This window comes from Parasteatoda tepidariorum, chromosome 3, assembly GCF_043381705.1.
Source record: "Parasteatoda tepidariorum isolate YZ-2023 chromosome 3, CAS_Ptep_4.0, whole genome shotgun sequence".
Lineage (NCBI taxonomy): Eukaryota > Metazoa > Arthropoda > Arachnida > Araneae > Theridiidae > Parasteatoda > Parasteatoda tepidariorum.
The window spans coordinates 62,117,151-62,131,047 of NC_092206.1; the positions used below are offsets into that span (position 1 = coordinate 62,117,151).

General features: G+C 25.8%; 1 protein-coding gene across 1 annotated transcript in view; it reads left to right on the forward strand.

The window, feature by feature from the left end:
• LOC107451190 (uncharacterized) overlaps positions 1–13,897 on the forward strand; it is a 148,696-nt gene that overhangs the window by 92,596 nt on the left and 42,203 nt on the right. The window contains exons 5-7 of the mRNA XM_016067207.3: positions 1,981–2,107; positions 3,377–3,737; positions 11,322–11,451. Of these exons, the coding sequence (XP_015922693.2) occupies positions 1,981–2,107; positions 3,377–3,737; positions 11,322–11,451 (618 nt within the window). The remainder of the gene's footprint in view (positions 1–1,980; positions 2,108–3,376; positions 3,738–11,321; positions 11,452–13,897) is intronic.

Sequence of the window (13,897 nt, forward strand, 5' to 3'; positions counted from 1 at the left end):
TATCACAGTTAAAAATTTATTTTGTCAGCTAATTTTATTTCCTTTATCAGTTAATTTTATCTGCTTTTTATTGTAAAACTTTGCAATCTGACCCATTTATTTCATTTACATGCCTAATATTTTACCTAATACATAAAAACGCAATTATAATATTTTAGAAAAAGATTATTTTTTCTGAATAAATTTGTGAACTGGTATTTTGTCTCAAATCATAAGTGAAAGAGAGAGAGAGATTTAAATTAATTGGGTCTAATTTATATTGCGCTTTTCGTTAAAAAAGTAAAAAATTAAAAAAACAAAAACAAATAGTGTTTTTTTCTCCTTTGCTGTTATAATTTTGAAATAAGTAAATAAAAATAAGTGAAAATTAAATATTTTTAGAACTTTAAATGCAACGTTGAAGTTTAAATGTAAATATACATAAAAATTTGCTTGAATTAAGTGTAGAAATCCATTTGTTCATTGTAGTTAATCCATTAGTATGGAATAGTAACTTAATATTTGAATTTTCCATTAATTTATTTTTATTTTTGTACTTTGGCGTATGTTATTACTTAGGTGATTGAATATTTATGTACTTTATGATCAACATGTTTTTGATTATTATTATTACATAGGAAAAATATTTAAAAGTAAAAATGATGCTTTATTGAATTCTTTTTTTGATTTACAAGTATTATAAGTGTAGGGAAAAATGTTTCAATTCGCTCAATAATTGTGGAGATGAATGGAAAAACAATAAAGCATACTTCTATATTTGATTGTGAAGCTTAGTTAATATTTAGAATCTAATAATTAGAATGTTTGAGGTGGATATTTAAAACCCTAAAATTGGATTTTTGTGCGTGCAAATCCCATTCCTAAAACAAATATTGATATGCTAATGCTGAAAAACTGATATGCTAATTCGTTTTTTTTTCTTTAAATTTTATTATGTATTTTAATTTTATTATTTATTTCACTTTAATTATTTATTTTAATTTATTATTTCTTGCTTTTTATTTATTTCAATTTTATTCTTTTTTATTAAGTATTTTGAGTTTATTTATTAGTTCAATTATTTTTATTTTACTTTATACATTTTACTTTATTATGTATTTCAATTTTTTTTATCCTTTATTTTATTTTACCATACATCTATGCTAACTTCATAATTAATAATTATTTAAACATTCCTTTCATTTTATAAATTTCTCTTCACTTAATGTTACAGAGTTAATATTAAATTCAAGAAATAAATCTTAGGTGTAAATCAAGAGATGCACCCTTGTACTCTTAGTATCTATTCATGGTACTTTTGTATTCTCTCTCTTAGGATTGAAATTGAAATAAAGCATTATAAATTTGTGTTAATAATATAAATAGTAGATATTTTGTGCCAATTTTTTTTCTAAAAGAATTTAGAGTTTTTTTACATTTAAATTGTAAAAAAAATATTCTAAGAAGTCACTAGATACTAAGAATAATTTTTATCCTTTATTATATTGAACAATTTTATTTTACAATGCATCTATATTATTTCCTTATTTTATCGTTTGATTTATTTTACAAATTTCTCTTAATTTAATATTGCAACTTTAATATCAAATTAGAGAAGGAAAACTACAAAAATATACCTCTACATAAAAATATTGGAATATGTATTTTAGTATTTTATATACTCATAGTACATGCTTATGGTATTTACTCATATAATATCAAATTAGAGAAGGAAAACTACAAAAATATACCTCTGCATAAAAATATTGGAATATGTATTTTAGTATTTCATATACTCATAGTACATGTTTATGGTATTTACTCTTATTTTCTATTCATGGTATTTTTGTCTTTTCTCTCTTCGAATTAAAATTAAAATAAAGTATAAAAATTTGTTTTAATAATATAAATAGTAGATATTCTGGGTCAAATTTTTAAAAAAAGAATTTATGAAATTTTTTTTTTTGCATTTAAGTTTTAAAAAAAATAATTTTTTTCCAGACTCCAGAACCCGAACTGTTTCTAAAGGAAGGTAGCTACACGGGTCCGAGCAATTGGTCACAAGGTGAGGATAGTGGGCTAGAGGAGAGCCTAGCTGACAGCAACAGTCAGAGGTCACACGACAGAGGTAATATCGCAAGTTTAATTGACAATCTTTGGCATGTATTAAACACGTTATTTGATGACTTTAAACTTTGAGTATTTTTTGTAGTGCTATTAAATCAAACATTGTTATGCTTTTATTTTTTCTTACTCAGAGCATGCGTCATTTATACCAATAATGGCTCAAAAGGCGTTAATAATTTAGCCCTTCACGCTCGTCAAAAACCACAATTTCGTTAAAGCCACTTAGCAAATAATTGACAGCCTACGGAAAAAAAATCCTGGAAAAATTACCGTACTGTTTGGTAATGGCATTTCTGGTAAAAAAGAATAGAAAAAAAACCCCTTATAATTCTGTTTAATAACACCAAAATATACGGCTTTTAAACCATTCATGGGGTAATTTTTCCGTACATATAGTAACGCTTTACTGGAAATTTTGGTCTTCAAAATTAAACTTTTTATTTCTACACATTTAGTAAAAAATGCAAAATCAAAGAAAAAAAATCAACCGAATACAACCGAAAAATTTAACCGAATAATGATATTTATGTCATGTTCTAAGGTTTTATGATAAAATTACTACATTTCACCTAATTTACCAAATTTTATCACATATTATAAAGCATATTTCATCATTGATTCTACCAAATTCATTACCAAAGCACATTGGTAGAACTTACCAAACTTTTTGGTGCTCCTATAGAATCAGAAACACAACAAATATTACCATATTCTGGTTCTTACACTTATACTATTTTCATACTTATTTTCTGAAAGCAAGTGTAAATAAAATTTGGAATTTTTTTTTTCCAACTGCATGTGAGATATTAAATTCAAATATGAAATTTTAATACATCTTAAGTTTTACGACAAAAACTTCGAGACAACATTTTGAAAGTTAAAAAAATTTGCAACTCATCCGATGTCCAGGTGACGAATTCTTGAATNCTATAGAATCAGAAACACAATAAATATTACCATATTCTGGTTCTTACACTTATACTATTTTCATACTTATTTTCTGAAAGCAAGTGTAAATAAAACTTGGAATTTTTTTTTGGAAAAAAATTTGCAACTTATCCGATGTCCAGGTGACGAATTCTTGAATCTGAAAAGAAATTCTTATCTGTCTCAGCAATAATTGTTAATTATTTGTGTCCCATTCCCTTTTAATTTTTCTCTTTTCTCATTCTCCTTTAATATATTTTTTTAATTTGTCTTATTCCAAGCAAATATTATTTTTTAGGGAATAACAAAACGTTTTAAAATTTTACTCAATGCATTTTTCCAGCTACTCCGGAGAGCCTAACCGATGACCCTCTCATCCTTCCGAAATTGACCGATTACTTGGACGTTCCTGTGCGGGCGGACCTCGATGATCCAGGTGGACGGTCCTCGATGCCACCAGGCGCGATGACAGTCTCCATGTCGGTGGATGATCTCTCCTCAGCAAATCTTTTTCAGCGAGGTCCAGGTATTCGTAAAGGGGAGACCCCCCGTATTCGACCCATTCGAGCAGACCACCGATACAGCAGTGAGGACGTGCGGTTCCGCAGAGTTAGAGAACATAGCATAGAAAAGAAAAGACAAAATGACAGCTACATGAACAACGATGAGTTCGAGAGATCAATGAGGGGAAGCAGTTGGAACAGGTAAAGATCTTGAAAATGGGCGTCTGTTTTTGAGCGCTTCAAACTGCCCAACTGTTTTTTTCTTCCTATTTATATATTTTTGAAGCGAAAGAACTTTTTAATCTATTAATACATTGTCGCTTCAGCTTCTTGGGATTATTTATTTAATAACTGAAATGGTTTTCTTTGATTATTTTTTTTTAAAATCTTTAATACGTAAGTTTATTTTTTCAATTAAACTGATCTTTTTTTCTCCATTCATTGTTACAATACCAAAATAATAATAATATTTAGCTAATTCGAAAATACCTATTTTGATACTATATCATTGGTAAATAACAAAAAGATTTAAGACATTTCTATATTTATTATAGTATTATTCTGATAGTGTTAAAATATTATTACTGGATTGAATTGTACTTAAATTCTTGTTTAGATTTTTTAAATATACTTTGCATTGATATTTTTTAAAATATAGTTAAAGCATGAGCTGTTAAATTTTTTTTTTTGGAGTTTACAAAATAATTAAAAAATAATAATTTTTTTCCCTTAATTTTTTTTTGCAATAAATTTTTGTAACATTTAAATTGAAACAATTGCAAACATTAGGGAATAAAGGAATATTTTAATTTTTTTTCCCCCTTAACAGTATAAGGTAAATTATCCGATTTTAGTGAACTAAAAAATTCAATAAGTTAGCACTACAGGGAAAGGTAGGAAATGCTATACTACGCCTTTGAAAAGTAGTTCTTCGCTATTTTGGAATTAATTACGGTTTAAATGTGGGTACAAATATAGATAAGTGTTGTATAATAAGAAAAGTTTATCTTGAAGCATGTATTAGAGGTTTTATCATGTTTAAATGTATTTAACTTATAAATAAACTATAACTTATAATAAACTATAACTTATAACTAATGTAATTAACTTATAAACCTTCACAGGAAAGTGAATGTATAAAGAAGAAGGCGTTTTAATTTGATGATGAATTAGTTTCCAGTGACGAGGAATTGGCGCGTTGGCTATGTTTTTGCACTGGTCAGCGCTTTCTGTCACTCGCTTTGTTAATTGTTCTTTTTTTTAATTAGTTATTAACTGTCAATATTTTTTGTTGCTAGTTATTAATTGTTAGCTTGTTTTTGTTATAGTTGTTAAATTTTTTTTTGCATTTATTGTTAATTCTTTTTGTGATTCCCTGTTAGATTGTTTTTTTTCTTTTTTTTTTTCTTCTGCTAATTACTAAATGTTAGCTTGTTTTTGTTTCGTTAGTTATCCGTTGTTAGCTTGTTTTTGTAGTTATTAATTAAGCTTTACATCGGATTCTTAAGGAGTTGGGATTTTCTTTCAAGAAAAGAAAAATGCAATCTTCTCTTATAGAGAGGTTTCTTTTAGAGATATTTTTAGGTAGGCTCTTCTGTTTCGTAGAAGCAAATATATTTCAGAATGCAAGAGAATAATTACTTTTATAATAAAAAAGAACTTTTCCTAAATAAAGGTGATTTCTTTATTTATAAAAAGGACAGTAAATATTATAAAACATACATATGATCGTTTTCATGATCAATGGTTTTATGCTCATGTTGACTTTTCCTTCCCGCACAAAACACCAATGTAGGATAAATTAATATCTATAAATCAATTTAAAAAAAAAAAGGTTCCACACAAAATAAATATCTAAAGTAAAGTATTCATGAGCAACTGTGTGTTTTTTTAAATTATTTTTTTACTTTGATTTCATAAAAAAGATTATCTTCTTAAAATTAGTTTCGCTTGGTTAAAAAATATTAATAAGAAAATCTGTTTTTTAAGAATCATGATAAGAAATCAGCTAACAATTAGTATCTCAAATCAATTATTATAAGAAATGCTCTAAAAAATCTTGTTTTTTTTCTGTATTTTGTTCAATATTTTAGTAAGATTATTAGGTGAAACGGAGTATAGTGTAAAATAACTACTTACACATCTGGCGGGTCAAGACAATTTACGAACATCAGCATTTATTTTTAGAACTGAGAAACAGAATTACATTTTTGTTTAAAACTTACCTACAATCACGATTGTAACTGTAAGATAATTAAACTACTGAGCTCCGTTACATATTATTTTTAACAACTTAAAAAATATATTTTTAAAAAGTAGTAAAATATCCCTAAAAAAATAATTCAGAGTGTTGATTTAAGAATGCAGCTTTATCTGCAAACAGTAAAAAGTAAAAAAAAAGAAAAAAAAAGTACTACATTAATGATAATGTTTCTATAAGTTGTTTCATATTTCCAAAACCGTTATTTCAAGCAACAGAAACAAATTAAAATGCAATAAAGTAAAGTTATTAACTTTCAAGCGGAATTCAATTATTTAATTTTTATTTTATTTTAATCAGAATGAACTCAAAATTTTCAATTTAGAGTTTTTTTTAAATTTTTATTTATTTAAATTTATTTAAAATATTGATGACTGTTTTAAAAAACGTAATAAAAACAATAATAAACAGTTCCACAATTAAAATGATTGTCAAAGAATATGTAACCATGAATCGGCTCAAAAATACGTTACCTTTTTACATATAAGCAATTAGGTGTTTTAATTTTAAAACAATATTTCTTTCATGCTAGACATGCCTATTCAAAATTAAACAGCAATTCATGAAGAAGGAGAGTTTGACAATGGTGACTTCATGGTTTACATATATTATACTTTCTGTAACAGAAAATACAAAACTTTATAAAAAAAATTAAATACAATTCATCTTAAATAAAATAAAATTATCTGAAATTAAATTAAATTAAATTAAATTAAAATTAAATTACATTATAATTACTTTATTTTATATTAATTATAATATAATTATTTTATTTTATTTATTTTTTATTTTTTAATCTATTATATTATTTTAATATTTTTCCACTAGGAAATGAAACGTAGAAATTTATCTTTTTTCTATATTGATATCAATTTAGCGTTAAAAATAATATATTTCTTTACTTATTCAATTTTTCATTTTATTTTGAAAAATCATAAATTTTTTTTTTTTGGAAGGAGATGAAGTTGTTTTTTTAATAATTATTATTGTCAAAAATAACATGAATAAGCATAAAAAGTATAAGCATAAAGTTAAAAAAAAAAGAAAAAAACAGAATTAGATTCATTATGCTATTGGTATAAGAATTTAATGATGGTTTTAAATTATGCAACAGCTTTTTCCTGAAAGACACGTTTAAAATTTTATCAATAGATGGCAGCACTATAAACTAGACAAATCACCGCACATCCATAAAGAACAAATCCATAAAGAACAATCCAAATCCATAAAGAACATAAATTTGTAGATTAACATTTTATTGTTTTCTTGATTTTTTTTAATAAAAGCAGGACTACTAAATGTTAAAAGAAACTAAAACGTTTCATAATTTTATGTTTCTCTAGTCGTGTTCTGGATCATAAGTTTTAAAATTAAATTCGTTTTCAATATAAGCCGACAGATGACAGCACAGCGAAAAGTTTCATTCAAATGTCAAACTGTTTACAGTTTTGCTAGCAATTAGAAATCAATAACATCAAATAAAGGTAAGTTGCGCAATTCATTTTTCCTGACTTTTTAATTATTACCATTTCTTTTTCTTTATTAAAATAAAAAAATATGATATGGATAAGACTAGGTTCTTATAAATTTAGCTGTAATTTCATTTTTTACAATTCAATTTAAAAAAAAAAAAATTTGCATTTTTATTTGAGACATGTTATTATAGATTCTACATTTTTTTTCATTAACTTCAAGATTTATTTTCTCAAGAAATATTGCAATAATTGTATGTATTTTCTTAGACTGAGAAACGCGTGTTTCTTATGGAGTATCTTTATGAGAAAAAATTACATCCGAAAAATCTAAACATTTAAAAGTACAACACTCATTAAAATAATAAATTTGCGTCTTTTTCATTATATCAATAAATAAATAAAAAAAACATGCATCTCTAAACTTATATTTATTAAAATATACTTACTACGATGAGAAATTATTTCAGGAGTATTATAAGTGCGTTAAAAATACTAATAATTAAAAGGAACCAGTTAATTATTTCATCAAATATACAATACATTGCATGTCTACGATACACTATAATGATTTGAATGAAAAATAAAGCATTGCTTAAGAGCTAAATGGCTATATCATATTCAAGCGCAGGAAAAAAAACTGTGAATATTTGGAATAGGTAAGAAATTTTCTTGTTTTTTAAACAACTTAACAACGTGTTCTCGTAATTTCTTTTATTGAATCAGACATTTAAACGATATTATTGTTAGTGTTCATTTACGAAGACCAAAAATTATTGAGAATTAACTATTTGGATGGATACAAACCTACTACAAATTTAAAAAAAAAAAAAATTATGCTTGCGGTTTGCCATACACAATAAAGAGATGCCCTTTTGTAAAATAAAATAAAAATAATGTCTTTTTTTTCTGGGCATATTTATGTTCTCTAACTATACTCATATTTTTTTTGCATATTTCATTATTTGCAATCAAAACTTAGCTTAATAATCGCATATTTGTCAGCTTTTACAGTATCATTATCAATATGTTATTTAGGAAAGCTCATACAGGTTTGCGGTTGAATAAATAACGTACAATTCAACGCAGTAAGCATGAAAAAAAAAAAAAAAATTAGGTAATTAACTTTTGCGATGCCATGAATTTGTATTATTATCTATGCCGAATTAAAGAATCACCCTACATACCTTTATAATTTTACCCTGCTTATCGTGTTGTTTTTGTGTTCTTGATTCTGAAAATATTAGTTCTTCTTATACCTCTTCACTCGAATTTTCATCGTATTTCTTTTTTATCTGTTTTAAACTTCCTAATATAATTTGATTTTTACTTGAGAAAATCGAATATTTCAGCATGTTGTTCTATTACAACAAACATTCAGAATGTTTGTTGTAATAGAATTTTAAATTTCTTCATTAATATATACTTTCGATGACTATAGAATATTTTATTAGTTTCAAATCTTAAAGTATATGAGTATTTATTTAAAAAGCGTAGCAGCAGAAGCTACATCCATTGACTGTTAATCATAAAATTGTGAGTACTTGAACTTTTATTTATTTATTATTTTTCTCTTCGGAATTTTTCCGAAGATCAGTCTTATTTATTGCCTATGGCAATTTTTTCAAAAGTTTTTCTCTCGGCAATGGTTTGTATATCTGTCTGATTTTATTCATTGTGATGATTAAGAGTTTTTTAGCATTTTGTTTTAAACAAAATTAAAAGCCAAAACTCATGACAATTAATGAAAACTACCACTGTTCTATCAATTTAAAAATTTCAAAAATTTTTTTTCTACAAATAAAAATAGCTTTCTTTATACTTAGTTTTATACTTAAGCATTTTTTTAGTGGTTCTGATGAGCCAAGCCATTTGAAAGATTTGAAGCATAAAAAAGAAATTTTAAAAGCAAGAAATATCAAAAAATTTAGTTTCTAAATTTTCAAAGAATACATAAATCTAAATGCTGACATAATACGGTAAACTAAAATGCATAATGTATAAATTGAAGTATTTTTTAAAAAATTATTTTAAAATATTTATAAAAACCAACCGGATGGAGAAAATAATTGTTTAATTAGAAATATGAGGGAAGAATTAGATATTTTGTAAAAAAAGTAAGATTTGAAATTAAGAAGAATTTTTATTAAAAAATAATTTCAAACAAGAAATTATTATTTAAATCCATAAAATTTTCAAATTCATTTTAATTTTAAAAACTAAAAAACATAAATGAGTTTTAAAAAGGGTTGTCTTAAAACTATTTTTCATTTCAGAAACTACTTAATTTGTTTGAATTTGAGTATTATAAACTTAACCCTTATTTTGAAAAAGTCTAAAATCCCAAAACTAATGTTAAGCTTCTGAAAAACAATAATGTAATTGACGTTTCCCAATGATATTAGCGTAATAAAATAAAATTTAGCGAAGTAATAATTGAAATTTTTTTTTCCAGACTACCAAAGTGTTTGTAATTATCACCATGGAAACGAAAGGCTTAGCTGAGTGTTTTTATTTAATTCTTGTGATTTTTCTCCGATATTTAAGGAATAAAACAGCCATTGCTTTGCACTCAGTTTCAGCCATAATGTATTACTGACACACCGATTTATTATATTCCTGCCCTCTATTAGTATGGGTAATGTGCGATTAAAGAAAGGAAATAGCGGAAAGTGGTTAATGAGATTTTGTTAAGCTAACTCTACATTGAGAAATGTTTTTATTATATTTGGATATTTAAATATTCCATTGTGCTTGAAATATGAAAATCTAATAAATTTTGGATTCAATTCATAAATTTGTATGAATGTGTTAGGTACAAACACGAGGCATATTTGTGATTATATTTTTCTCCTCCTTTTTCATATTTTTTATTAAGGACGGAGGGCGGTTAATTATGTTATGCTAAGCAAGCTCTATATTGTGAGAATCGAAAATGTTATTCCTTTACGATATTTGAAACCATGCAAATGAAGTATAAATATATGAAAATATCATTCAGCTATTTGATTTAAATTAAATGCGTAATTTAATACATGAGACATATTTGTGTTTTTCTTCATATTCTACAATGCATAAAAAGTCGACCGGGCTGTGTGGGGGTTAGGGAGCTGCCTTTGCAACAGAAAGGTTCTGGGTTCGAATCCCGGGCAAGGCATGGATGTTCTTTCCTTCTCTGTACTATCTGTCCTTACTGTGGGAGCGACGTTGGCCCACCTAATATGGTGCCCCTGAAAGAGTGGCCAACAAATCTGCCCTTCAGGTGACCTAGGTCAATCTCCAGGTGGGAACTGGAAAAAAAAATCATAAAAAAAAGAAAGAATGAAATCACTCACAACACTTGATCATAAAATTATTCACAGTCCAAAGATTTGGGATAGTTGGAAAATCTACTACCATTAGTCAAATAATTGTTTGATTAGTTAGATACGAATAAAGGTCAAGTTTATGATGACTCGTTCCCTTGTAAAGATTGTTGTTAGATTGTTGACTTAAGGATGGATATATNNNCGTAATTAGTTTAAATAATTAACTATTATAAATATCTAACACTGATAAAATCAATATCCTAACTAACTTTTGCTAAAAATCGCTAGATTAAAGTGAATAGAAAAACATCAAAGAATTGAATATAAAATATTTTTTGATGAAATAGGTATAGTAATTATAATATACATAACTATTATATTCCTTCTTTAAATATTTCTTTTTATTTAATTAATGTTGGAAATGAGATTATATAATTGGTTAATTCTAATTCTAATGATTAAATCAAAACTCACATTTTCCTTTATTCAGTTTGTATTTGTTTAGAGCATTATGTTTCAGTGAAGGGGCTTATGCTCAAAAATTCTGTTTAAGCCTTTACTTATCTTTATTACAGTAGAGCACGTATTTTGTATAAGACTAATGATAAACAAACTCTATTTCTTTACACGCAATTGTATGCCCAGAATCTCTGATTGCTTTTAATTAAAATTCATTCTAGATTCCTTTCAGAGTCACTGCAGAAGACACTTTGTCTTATTTCTGTGACTTTCTTTTTCTTTCTAGACGCCAAAAGCGCAACTCATCAAAAGAGCGAGGTGGAACTCAACTTCCAACATGGGCAGAAACAAGAACTACTCGATTGCGTCGAAGTCGAGCACTTGGAGAAACCAAACCCCCTAACCAAGCACAAAAGGTAAGACATACCTGAATAAATATCGTTTTATATTTATAACATGCAGACCATCAGAGAAATTGAACTCAGGAAAATCAGCTCAACAATTTTCCTCCAGCATATTTTCTGATCAGGACATTCAGTCTTTAAATGATTAAGAATATACTTTGAAAATATGTAATAATTATTAGATTATACCAGTCAAGTTTCAATATATTGTTATCAGCAAGAAATCGCAGTGTTAAAACTGTTTTCCAAATAATATATAAATTTGATTACAGAAAGTAATTGCGTTTAAAATAATGTTTTCCTTTAATTTGGATTGAGAAATGAGTCACTTTGACTTATTTGCAATTCCTTATGAAATTTCCTTATAAAAATTCCTCACAAATAATAATAATAATTGTAAATTAAAAGAACATGTTAAGATGAATTTAATGATGTGGTGAGAGGAATAATTGTTTTGAGAAAATCAGCAAATTTTGATATTTAGATGTTACCATGCATTAAACTTTTTTTTATCAGAAAACTAACATTTGCTGCGTTGTTTTAAAAACATTCTTAAGGCAAAATTAACAACTAACATTCACAACACGTAACAAAATATGCTATCATGCTCATTTTGTTTTCAATAATTAAAGAGAAAACTTAATTAAAGAATTTAAAAATAATATTTACTTATATATTTTTTGTTTAGCTGAAAAAGTTGTTATAATGAAACCACAGACAATCACAAGAAACGGATTTAATCACTCATTTTCTGATTTCTGCTGCAATTAGCAATTATATTTTTTATGTTCTTATGTGGAAAAGAAACATTATGGATTTTTGTCGGGAAATATTAATGTCTAATTGGATGATTAATGTCTTTTAAGATGCAAAATATTGGCTTAAAGTGTAAAAACTTTGACGTATTTCTTTTTTCTTTCGTAGGGGGATATAAATGACTCAATTGAGTATGAACTCAATAAATATATATACGAAAATAATGTGCATAATTCTTAAATTGTATGACGGTTTAATTCGTTGATCACGTGATTTGTAAAACTATAGTTGTTTTAATATGGGAACTAGTTGGTCCTGTTTAGAAAAGCTACACTAGTTCAACGAATGATTATTATAAGCCGTTTTCCGTTGCTTTTTATTACCCTATATCTCTTAAATTTTATGAGCTATTTTATGAAGAAAAATTCTTTAAATACATTTATGGAAATTTAAATCTATTGTATGGAAAATGAATAAACTACAAAAACTTTGCTGAATTTTTGTTAGATACAACGTAATCAAAAATGTTTGAGTGTTCCCACTAAATCTTTTTCGTGTGAAATTTTTTTTAAATAATTGAAGCCGTTTTGTATGTTAATTCTTAATTTAGTTAAAATTATGACATCAAAGGGGATAAAAAGTACATGGATTTTCAATAAAACTAAAGAACTTCAACAAAAACTACCGAGATTTTTGGTGTTCCCATAGAGCCATGGTAAAATTTGACATATTCTGGTAATTTCGATAATTGTTTTGAAAAGTAATTTTGAAACATTTTACAAATCAATATGATCTATAATTTATATTAATTAAATCAATTGATAAGAGTGAAAGTTTAGAAATGAGCTTCCATATATTAAAAGAAACATTTTGCACAACTATACAAAAATAACGAGGAAAAAAATAGGTGACACAAAAAAATACTTTTGCTGTAAAAAGTAAAGACATTGAAGCAAATACATTTCAATAATTGAGAAAGGAATATTTCGTATTGAATGAGGTCGGCAGATGCTTTTTTTTAATTTTAGTAGAGGGCTTTCATAGATTTTTTCGTACATATTAGAATCCACTATCTTATTCTAACAACACTTAAAGAAATATTATTTTGAGACTTATTGTTTTTAAAGTCGTACAGAAATGGAAAACACCCTGCTGTACAGTTACTTTTATTTCAGGATTGGACGTGTAATATTAGAGGTAAAAATTTGTTAATTTCTGAATGTTAATTTCTCTCGGCATTTTCCCATATTTTACTTCAAATTTTATTTTCATTTATTTTAAAAATTTATTTTAAATAATCTGGTTTTAATATTTTAATACATTTTTTTAATTGTCAATTTTTTGTTGCTTTTTAATGCTTTATAATTGTAAATAAATACAAAAATATTTTGTTAGAGTAGAAAAAAAACTTTTTATAAGTTATAGGTTTTCTGAAGATGAATTGTTATGGATTTTGGAAGTAAAATACACAGTAAATGAGTAAAATTTTAAACACATTGATATTAACGAAAAACAAGGGTGAAAAAACAAAACTGTATGAATTTTATTATACGTAATTGTAAACTGGAACTGTAATTCATAATTGTAGACTTGTAAATAGAAGTTATTTATTAGAAGTAGCACATGACTTATATAAATTGCAAATAAATACTAAACTTTATATACACGTCGTTACACATTTTTTTTCAAACATGTTCTTTTC